Below are 11,570 nucleotides of genomic sequence, written 5' to 3' on the forward strand. Positions count from 1 at the left end.
ATTGGTGAGTTTGGGGTTTAGGGTAGTATTATTTTTTCACCATACTGTATTATCCTGATGCAATAAAGCCTGGGTGTAATGTAATTTTAAAATATATATGTCCAAACAAATAGTGGGGCCAGAATATGACAAGTGCATTCAGCATTATAATTCAACTGGGCTCCACCTCCAAACCGCCTCCTAATTAATGGGGCTCCCAACTTGCAAACGCCTGCATTGGACAGAGAGAGAGAGAGCGCGCGAGCGAGCGAGCAAGAGGGAGCGGGCGAAAAGTGTCATTGGAGATAATTGATTACCTCCCAATCAACAATAACTTGTTAGCAATAGTCAATTACCCCGGCTCGCTCCCCCTCGGCCTCGGATTAGGGGCCGCTGGCTCGCTCGCTCCCCCCTCTCCAAAGGCTCTTTGCTTGGGGGGGAGGGAAGGAAAAGTGGAGCGATTTGGGGTGTATCTTAAAATAGCAGCTGGGAAGAGGAAATCTGGGACAGGCGTGCAGCAGTGTCACCTCTCTCCGTGTCAGGACTGCAGGGATCCCTTCCCAGCCACGCCAATTCCTGTCCCTCCTCCTCACCTTGCGGGCTGAGGCTGCTCCGGGAAGAAGACCTGTTTCTCCTCCGCTGGAGTTGGTGGTGGTGGTTTGAACTTTCTTGCCTTCCCCCTCCCCCACCCCCCCTTCCCTTCCACTTCTGCCGCCGCTGCTCGCCTGCGATTTTTGTTTCCTTCGCTGGTGGGTGCAAATACAGATCGCTGCGGCGGCTCCGCACCAGACCCCAAAACAAAAGGCAAGGGGCGGGTGGGGTGGGGGGGAGAGAGAGAGAGAAACAATTTCCAGCCCAAGTCAAGCATGACTTCCAAAGAAGAAGCCAAGGCTTCCTCGGTGGAGGAGAGAAGAAGGAGCCCCCTGGATCAACTACCCCCTCCTGCCAATTCCAACAAGCCTCTGACCCCCTTCAGCATAGAGGACATTCTGAACAAGCCGGCCGTCAGGCGAAGTTACACCATCTGCGGGACAGCGCACCTCCTCTCCAGCACCGACAAGCACCCGCCAGCCGGCCTGCCCCTCTCCAGCCGGGCGCTCCTCTCCCAAACCTCCCCGCTCTGTGCCCTGGAGGAACTGGCCAGCAAAACCTTCAAAGGGCTGGAAGTCAGCGTCCTGCAGGCAGCTGAAGGTAAGATCCGTGGTTGCCGTTGTGGTTGTTTTTTAACACACTCTTCCTCCCCACCCCCCCCCTCCTCCTCCTCTTCCTTGCGTTTGTGGAGAGCATCAGTGGAGAACTTCACCTGAGATGGAAACCAACCTGGAGGTTCTCTGCTTAGCGGGAAACCAGAGCGATTTGCGGAAGATCGCAGGGCGAAATCAGCTGGCTGGCCCTTAAGACCTCACCTTTTGAGTTTATTTTTTATAGAGAGTGTTTCCCTCCCTCCCCTACCATCTCCTTCCAGAAATGGGTCTAAAGTTGCCTTCCAGGGAAAATCTGGGCAACACAAATCAGTTGCTAGTCCTTTGTTGTATTATATCCCCCCCCCCAAATGATACACTATTTATTGTTGTTACAGATGGGGGGACAGGGGGAAATTGGGCCTAATTCCTTCTCTCTCTCATTTGAGGGGGAATGTTGTTAGCGCTGCTGCGTTGAATTAGCACTCGGAGAGCTCAGAGTTTGGAATATGTTCCCAACACACCTAAGGAAAGGTGGTCAGAGGTGAAAATCCAAATGACTTGTCCGTTGCTTCCCAAAATATGCTCCCCCGCAACTTTAATTGGGTTTGGATTCACCTTTGATTTCCTTAACGCTGCTAATCTATTTATTGTTGTCCGCTTCCAACTTATTGGAAGGAGAGGGTAGGTGTTCTCTGTGTGTGACTGAACAGCAAAATATTCTAACTATTTGCAGGAAGGGATGGGATGACTATTTTTGGCCAGAGACAAACTCCCAAGAAAAGGAGGAAGTCTAGAACCGCCTTTACAAACCACCAGATCTACGAACTGGAAAAGAGGTTTTTGTATCAGAAATACCTCTCCCCAGCCGACCGAGACCAAATCGCCCAGCAGCTGGGGCTGACCAACGCCCAGGTGATCACCTGGTTTCAGAACCGCCGAGCCAAACTCAAAAGAGACCTGGAGGAGATGAAAGCAGATGTGGAATCTGCCAAGAAACTGGGGCCCAGCGCCCAGGTGGATATTGTTAGCATTTCAGAGCTGGAGCCGAATTCGGAAGGGAGGGGGAAATCGCGTTCTCTTTCTCCAACTCTACCCAAACATGGACTGGAGACCGCCAGCCACCTTCAGCTAGCTCCTGAATCCCCTCTCACAGACCAACCCAACAGCAGTAAGGACTGCTCAGAGGATGAAGAAGATGTGGAAATTGACGTTGATGACTGAATTGTTGTGGTGGTGATGGTGGTGGTGGGTATATTTTCCCGCCCCCACACACACACACCTTTTTTTCTTTTCTTCTTCTTCTCCAAAATAAAAACAAACCCAGAAATTGACAGCCACACATCCCCACACTCAAGGGGTGGACCTGTGAAATCCTGAGCAAAGCCTGAACAGTATTCTAGAACTATGAACTCTGGTGATAGACACAGCGTTGTTGGCAACTAAATAAGGCAGTTCCTTTTCAATAAAAGCAATAAGCAATAGGAAAAAATAATAATTTAAAATAGAGTCAATATCCCATGCCTGTCACATCAGGTAGTTTTCATCTTTGGAATGGTGCAATTATGGATGGCTTCTGTATAAATATTTAAACATATATAATGGATTTTCTTTCTTTTTTTGAGGGTATGATTTAAAAAAAATAACTATATCAATTGGTTTTGTTTATAAAGGAAAGCATAACCTTGCAATATATACACCACTTCAAACAGATGTTTTGTTAGGCAGTTATTTTAAACGACTTCCAAAAATGAACCAGTTTATAGGAGATTTAAGTTAGGCTAAAATTAGCAATTTTCTTTCTTTCCTTGCATGTTTCAAATGTGCACGAAATAATTATTTTTCTTTTTTACAAAAAAAATCGTTTAAAATCTTGGGAAATAGGGGATGGGTTATACTACAAGTTTAAAATATGTAGCACCACCACCACCATCCCCCCCGCCCCCCGCGCCCTCAGAGCATAGACATTTGTATCAATGCAATTTCTGCCTCATTTTACCAATTAAAAGATATTTTTACCATTTTCTGCTATTGTTGTGCTTTTATTAAAAAGCTACCTTTCGTATTTTTGATATGAAGGTGGTTACAAAAAAAAATCCTATAATTATTTTTTACTCTTTTTAGAATTTTTGCATGCTACAAAAATAAAAAAGGACGAATCCCAAGATCAAGACATTTAAATATGACGCTATAAATTAAAAAAAAAAATGTACAGATTTAAAAATGTTTTTGTTTGAATTGTAAAAATTTTAAAAGGCCTGCTATTTAAGTTACAACAGGGACAATGTTGCTTTATTTACTGTCTCTTAGAATTGTACAGATAGCTCTTTTTCCGATACAATAAAATCTTTACCATTTTAATATACTTTTAACGTTATTCTTTGTGAACTAAATATGCCTCTAATATCTTTTCTTCGTCTGAGATTACAAAATACGGTTCCACCATAAGGAATTGCCACTTTCCGTATAGACACATCCATTCATATTTCCATTTTAAATCGTTTCAGCTCTAGTAGCTGTGTCTATTTTGGGGTGGACGAACCAATGATAAAAATGTATTTGTTTTTTTTAATGTAAGACAAGTTACAAATTAAACGGTAGAGAGAAATCAATCGAGGAATAAACTAGGAGTTGCAATTTTCTTTCTCAACAGAAAACCCATGCAAAGAAATTAAAACATACTGTGTGTGTATATCTATAAATAATGATATATGTACAGTGTATATAGAATGTATATCCTAGAGTATTGTATTTTAGTATTCAAGTAATAAGTCTCTCTCTCTCTCTCTCTCTCTCTCTCTCTCTCTCTCTGTGTATATATGTGTGTATATATAATGATACACACGTGTAGAATTTTTTAGATCTACAACGAGTTTTCTAGCTCTAAATTATAGAGGAAATATCCCATTTGAAAACACAAAGCGAAAATGACAAAATCGCCTGTTTCCACTAAAGATCGTAACATGGACAAACACCACGGTGGGTGATTTTTTTTCTCTCTCCCCCCTGCAGAGTTGCAAATATATTAACATTTTCAGGTAGCACCTCTGCTTCCCCTACGCCTCCCCAAAAAGATGATGGATGATTTTTAATTTACATTTTCCCTTTTTAACCCCCCCCCAAAAAAAAAATCCTGCTAAATTTGTTCCCCCAATAGCGTGTCCTGCCTTTTCACCCCGGCGATGTGCGTTTGCCTATTCTTTGCAAAATTTATGTGAGAAAGACAAATCTGGTAGATAGTGGCAGAGTCAGAAAACGAAGGCTCCAAATCAGACAGGATGGGTTTGCGGGGAGGGGGTGGGGGGGTTTGGGCCAGTTTCTCCGAGGCGAAATAAATCTTTCTCCTCTTTGAAAATGGATGGGGTTGTAATTTTTAGCGTAAAGCATGAAAACTGGGGACAAATGAGCCCTCTTCTCTGAACTGACAAGTGACAATGGCGCATGTACAACCTCCCGCGGCTCGCAATGCTGAAACAAGCGTGTCCCTCCGTCGCAAAAAGGGCCCGAAAGCTTGGAGGCCATATGGGTTTTGAATTTTCTTCACAATTTCCAGACAATTTGATGGATTAGGTTAACCCTCCCTCCCACAATAATGGGAGCAGAGCTGTTCCCCCTTCGTCGGGGCATCTGCGCCCTTCCATGTGGCTTCTATTCTTTCCCCCCTTTCTCTCTTGGCATTTGGAACAAGTCTATGAATTACAATGAAATCCACTTTCTTTAGTATTATTTCGGAGAGCACTTGTCTCTCGCCCCCCCCCCCCCGCAACATTTTTTTTGCAAGTGATATGTTTGACTTCTGTCCAGATATCTCACAAAGCCTTCAATCTTGTTCTTAAGTGTTTTTATGCTAAGCAGGCGAATCGTAAATGCTGAGAAACTGTGACATTTATGTAGAGATCTTGTTAAAGGGCTTTATTTGTTTTCTTTATCTGTTCTCTTTTTTTTCACTCCCCTCTCCTCCCCCCCCCCCTATGCTTTTATTCTTTTGTCTTGGAATGGATTTAATGAGGCTGCAAGCACGACAAAATAACCAAGATATAAAATAAAAAGGGGGGGGACCGGGGGTGGGGTGGGGGATTCTAGGCCCGGAGTTAATTTGGATTTCTGATCTATTGACTTCAGTGTGCAAACACAAGAGCTGGCTGGAGACAGGGCCGCGATGAACCCGGAGAAGTTTACCACACGTGGCTAAAGCAGATTAGTAAAAAATAATACCTGCTTCCTAAGATTTGCAGCCTGTTCACTCGGCTGGCTCGCATTCCCAAAGCAGGCGGTGTTTTATTTACTTCATTTGCATGCTTAGAAACAAAAGAAGATTAAACAAAGAGACTCGGGTGCTAGCCCTCACTTTTCAAGCCTTTTTTTTAAATGATCACTTCCCTACATTAGCTGGGTACGCCGCCTTCTAGAGGGATTTTCCTCTCCCTTGGTTTTTAGACGCTGCGGTGTTTGAGCCCGGTTTCTTTTTCAGGGAGGAGATAGGGTTGGAGCTTCCCCGCAGCAAAGCTAGGCAGGCGAGGACATGATTTCAGATTTTTAGTTTGGACTCATCTATCAATGGGCTTTTGCTGGTGTTTAAAACCAGCGCTGGCTGGACAGGAGCGGCCCCCCCTCGCCCCCCAAATAAACCCGCCAAAGTACAAAGGGACAAAGTCGTTCTTCGCTTGCCCCTGTTTTCCGGAAGCAAATGGCATTTTGTACATAGAGCCGCCCAAATGTGCAAACCCGGTGCTGTAGATTTTAGGAGACCGACCTGGAGCGGTGAGGGGGGGGGAACCTCATGGAATTCAAACCCCCAAACTTCAGACGAAGTCAGGCTCCCCCCGGGCACAAAGCCCCGAGCATGGGTGACTCTTGCGAGTCTTCAAAATAAAGAATAACCTCGCTGTATTTCACATCGGCATCGGTCCAGGGAAGTTTGCCGGGGCCACTGGCCAGCCCGGGGTTTAGTAGCCTGGCTGCTAATGGAGAAACTTACACGGCTGATGATAGAGGAATGTCTGCTCCCTTGCACACTTGAGCCGGGCAAAACAGCGAAATCTCTAAAATCTTGGGGGGGGAGGGGGAAGGAAGATACAAAACTGTCATAATTTAACCAGGGGTTGAGCCATTAAACCCGGTTTTTCTTTCTTGCAAGGAAAACCCCCTGGCATTTTGCAAAAGTGTTTTTGTTTTGCCTTTTTTTTCTTTCTTGGGGGTGGGTCACTTTTAGATATGAATAGGACGAAGTAAAACGAATCGAGGAGTTTGTGTCATTCCCAGCCTGGGGGGGAGGGGGAGGGGGAGGGCTTGGTGTTTAACAATCTTTAGCCCCTTCTCTTTGCATCCGCCCTCAGCAGCGCGGCGCGCAAGTGTTTGGCTGTTTGCGGAATGTCCCCCGTTATTATTTTTAATTGTTAGGATTATTGATGCACAGACCTGCCTCCGATGCGCTGCAGCGGGCGGGGGGTGCGCGCCTGGGCGGTGTGTGTCAGTTGTGCTTGTAGGATCTGCTAGATTAGTTTGCGGGGCCGTGTTGGGACCCGGTGTTTAGCCGTCGGAATACGTGCTGTGGGCTTGCCACGGGCAGGTGCGCGCAAGGTGTGATTACACTTCGGCTCGCTCCTCTCGGGGTGCTGGCTCTGGGGCTAGCGGGGGCCTCGGGAGTCCACGTCTCCAGATGTGAAAACAAAAGGACACCCCATCTACCTGGCTGTCCATCCAGCCCTCCTCCCCTGCCCCTAAATCCCCGCAGATCTCTCTCTAGCACGCCCCACCCCCAGCCCTGCGCCTGGAGGTCAGATGTATTTTTTAATGGTTTCCCCCTTGGAATCCATATTTTTAATAGCCGGCGCTGACATTCTGCAGGGCTGTTAACCCCTCCTCCCCCCGCCTCTGAGCCCCAAACCTGACATTGTCCTGTTGGGGGGTGGGGCTGCTGGCGGCTGGGTTTGCACCCGGTTGGGCTGGAGATCCATATTCGATGTTGTTCACTGAACAAAGAGCTCCCAGACGAAGAATAAAGCCCCCTTCTGAATTATCCAACAGGGCTAAAGCAGGTTGAGTCAGTGAAATTCAGTTCCTTATTTTATGAGGTGTCAGGGTTGATGTCAAACGTGGCTACGATAACTAATACTACAGTCTGAGGGACCAGAACGTGGTAATTAATCCCAAAGACTTAAGTGTATTTTAGTTCAGGAGAAAAAAAATCACTAATTCAATCGTCCGGAAAATTGAAGTTTGATGCATGAGTCCCTGCTGAAAGGGAAGGCTTTTTCTTTTTGATTCTGGGGTTGGGGTAGGAGTCAGAGCTTTCCCTGCACTCCCCTGATTACACTTGGTGTAGTCTTCAACACACACACACCCCAGCGCATCCTCAAATACCACTGCGCGCACAACCCCAGAGCCAGAAGCGCAAATACATACACACAGGTCTGCACCCCTCCGTACACTGCTATGCATACACAACGCTATGCTCACCATAGCCTCTCTCACACACACAACGAGCATACACTACAGCTCACACACAACATAGCCGCCCAAATAACTGCCCGCACACCAGTGCGCGCACACATTCCACAAAGCGCGCAAACACCCCCCTCTTCATACAAAACACAGACACTCCCTCCCACCCCCATCCTCATTAACCACGGTCCCCACACACCACTGCACACACACCCCCGCAACACACACAGCCAGGCACACACTTCACACATATGCAACACACTCGCTACTATAGGCCCACCCAGCATCTTCATAGATCATTGCACCTCCACACCATCGCACCTCCACACACACACACACACACACACCACCCGTTATTCGCCACTTCCCTTTGATAGTTACATAATCCCGACCCTCTGACCCTCTCTATAATGGCTGATGTGTGTAAACAGATGCCCAGGTTCCACGAAATAACCTTTTACATCTGTTTAAACACATCAAACGTATCATTTTTTATATTTAAATATTTTGCATGCTTGCTGTTGCTATTTGTGAAGCAAGAACAAGAGTAGACTGAAGGGGAATCAGATTACCCGGAGGGTTCCTTAATCCCTTCCTTCTCCCTTCTTTGATAGATGGGGTTGCTTGTAACTTGGGCCTGGTGTGTGTGTGTCCTGTAAAGAGAGCAAATTTGGACCCACTGAAATTCACCGGGCAGGAAAATGACGTCATGTTCCACCTGCATTTCAACGACCCCAGCTCTTTATTGACCCAGACTAGAAGTGACACGTGTGTTGGGTAGGGGAAAGTGGAACTGCAGGTTTCAGCTTGACTCCTTCCTGGATTTTGTCCTGCATAAATTACATTCATCATTTCGATCTAGGCTCTAGCATATGGGCTTTTGATTATCCCTGGGGCTGGGGATATATAGATATGGGACGTGCATGTGTGTGTGTGTGTTAATCTACCCAACATTAGAGACATAGACTCAATGGGCCATAATTCACAGAGACGTTGATCTGTTTGCTGACAGTCTGCTTTCAGTTCGGTTCCTACCATACTCCATAGATTCCCCAGAAATAGGTGACTCTGGTGTGTCCCAGCTAAACTTGGCGTTGGCTCCCGGCATCATCTGCCTCTGTTCACGTTGGGTAAAGGCAGGGGAGTCAAACCACGTGGAAGGGAGGGGGGATTAGCTCTCCCCTTTAGGCGGGGAGGGGCTGAAGAAGTGTGTGATCTTTCTCAATACATCTCAAATCCTTGGCAAGAAACCAAGAGCCTCCCGTGTGGGCTCAGTCGATGGCTGCCATCTCCATCCAGAATTTGTTGAAAGACCATGGCACCGCTTCCATCGCGTGGAAATCTCCCGTCGCCACTCACAACAGGCTCCGCATTCTGCACTGAACAGCTCTCCATTTGGGGGCACCACTGCCAATCCACGTGGTTTCCATCCACGCGCAAGGGCACTGGTCGAACTTCCATTGACTTCCCCTGGCCCCGAGTCCTGATCGCTTCTTTTTTTGTTTTTGCGCAGCTGTTTAGCATGCGGCGCGGCGCGCAGCCAGCCGCGCAGTTTGGGTTGGTCGAGAAACCTCGCGGCGCAACATATCTCCGCAGGGTGCGTGTGGAGGCAATGTCGAAATTGGAACGGGGTGCGTATGTGGGGCCGGGAGAGGAAACACCGCTTATTGTATAAAGGAAATATGGGCGCTTGGGTTGCAGGTGGACTGGGTTAGAATCGGGAAATGCGCAAAATTCAAAGAGAATCGACGTTACCAACAGCAGGCGTCTGGTAAAGTGCAAAATGCACTTTCCAGCAAGGTTATCTCCATGGGGACGTAAACTGGGGGGGGGGGGAGAATGGACCAGGGCAACATCATCAGGAGGAAATCAAACCTGACCCATGTGTTTTTAACATTCCCGGTGTCTGTGTTCTCAGGGGGGTTGTTTGTGACTGTTCCTCGCGTTGGCTTCAGGCTCACCTCCCGAAATGTTAAAAACACAAAGATTCCCTTTAGACCTCCGGGTTCCCACCGCCCCTTTCAGGAAAGCCAGAGACGTCTAGATAGCTGCACATGCGTTCGTTTATTTTTTAGAATGCAAATTAGTATAGTTTGTCCTCTTCTTCCCCCCCCCCCCCTCACCCCAGTCTTTAAAACGTTATTAACATATGTGGCTCCTAGACTCCATTCATGGTTTAAGGGTGGGGCTTCTGCACACCGCGGGGGAACCTAGTCCAAAGGGAAATGGAGGGGACACATTGATGGTCAGTTCCAGACTCACAAACCTTCTCCCCTCTTGTTGAGGTCGCGCCCTTATTTCCTCAGGTGGAATCTCCCTGCAAGGACTGATCATAATGACACACACGGCTACAAATCAGCCCGCCCCTCACAAAAGGGCATTTCATTCCCAACAGCGGGAAAGCGGAGGCAAGCCATTTGAAACAGGACAGCCCTGATGGACTCCCAGTAAAAATGCTTTTAGAATCCAAGGTACTAAGACCCCTGTGAGGGGCAATGCAGAGAAAGTTCTGTGCCTGCTAGGTTTAAATCCCAGCCCTACAATATACCTGCAAGAAAGAGACCCACACAACTAAGTCAGAACAAGGAGTAAAGGAGCAATGGTCTCAAGTTGCAGCAGGGGAGGTCTAGGTTGGATATTAGGAAACACTATTTCACTAAGAGGGTGGTGAAGCACTGGAATGGGTTACCTAGGGAGGTCGTGGAATCTCCATCCTTAGAGGTTTTAAGGCCCAGCTCCACAAAGCCCTGGCTGGGATGATTTAGTTGGTGTTGGTCCTGCTTTGAGCAGGGGGTTGGATTAGATGACCTCCTGAGGTCCCTTCCAACCCTGATATCCTATTATTCTAAGTCAAAGCAAACTGGCTGGAACTGGAGTCTCTAAGGTTTGGGGGCTGGAATCCCATAGCGCAGAAGGTTATGAGTGCCGGGGAATATGTTTCAAAGGATCCTGAGAGACACAAGCCATCTTCAGTAACCCATCTCATTACAATGCCTGGATATTTTGGTAGATGGACAAAGCCAGCTCTTAAATGGCTGCACCTCTCTTAGCAAGGACTCAGGGTCGGGCCCTCTCTTATTGTTTGGTGTGGCAGTTACCACTGGCATGCTACATACATCTTCCCTGCCCTGAAGAGTTTACAGTCTGAAGAGACAAGACAGAGTGAGGAAGGGTTGTAATCTTCTCTTTACAGGCCGGGAACTAAGGCAGAGAGATGGACTCCCGAGGTCACACGGGGTCTGTAGCAGAACCAGGGACTGAGCCTAGAACTCCCCGGCTCGGGCGATTGCCTGACCCATAAAACCCATCCACCCTAAGCAGTGTGGTCAGGGGAGCGGATTCCAAAAAAGGGAGCGTCTTGCTTTGTTTTCACTGCCTGATTATAACCCAAACAGCAGGATGGGACCCTGCTCCCATCCAAGGCCATAGCAAAAGTCCTCATGGTAGTGAATTCTTGCCTCTCATCGCTGAGATCTTGTATTTATTCTCCTAGCGATAGCAAGAACAACTGGTTTTCTTTTTTCATGTCCAAACCTCCCCCCCCCCCTCCACGCATAAGTCAATGATTGAAATGAAAAGAGATTTGAACATGGAAAAGGGTCCCACGACTTCCAGACACCCCCCCCCCAGCAATGTGCAGGTTTTGGGAAGCATCAGTGAATTTACTAAGACTTAGTTCACCAGCCTGGCTTCCCTCAGGGCCTGAAGTCGATAGAAAGACTCCCAGGGTATGTCTACACTGTATAGTGAACCCTTGGTCTGACTCCTATCTCAGCCCACCCCATCCCACTCCCATCCACACACAAAAGCCCTCTCACACCTGCCAGAGTTCTTTGGGAGTTGTCCCTAATATATCCCACAAGGAGTGAATTGATAAGAGGTAGCACCCTATGTTTAACTGATCTATCTGCACTCTGTGTCTATACTGTATAGATTTGCTTGGTGAGACATAAGGGACCTTTCTCA

At 47.4% G+C, this 11,570-nt stretch overlaps 1 protein-coding gene across 1 annotated transcript; it reads left to right on the forward strand.

Moving 5' to 3' along the window:
- Positions 1-845: 845 nt before the first annotated feature.
- LBX1 (ladybird homeobox 1) lies at positions 846-2,384 on the forward strand. Its single transcript, XM_065408432.1, has 2 exons — positions 846-1,170; positions 1,897-2,384. Exons 1-2 carry the CDS (start codon positions 846-848, stop codon positions 2,382-2,384), a joined length of 813 nt encoding a protein of 270 aa, XP_065264504.1.
- The last annotated feature ends 9,186 nt before the right edge of the window (positions 2,385-11,570 follow it).

Source organism: Emys orbicularis, chromosome 7, assembly GCF_028017835.1.
Source record: "Emys orbicularis isolate rEmyOrb1 chromosome 7, rEmyOrb1.hap1, whole genome shotgun sequence".
NCBI classification, from domain to species: domain Eukaryota; kingdom Metazoa; phylum Chordata; order Testudines; family Emydidae; genus Emys; species Emys orbicularis.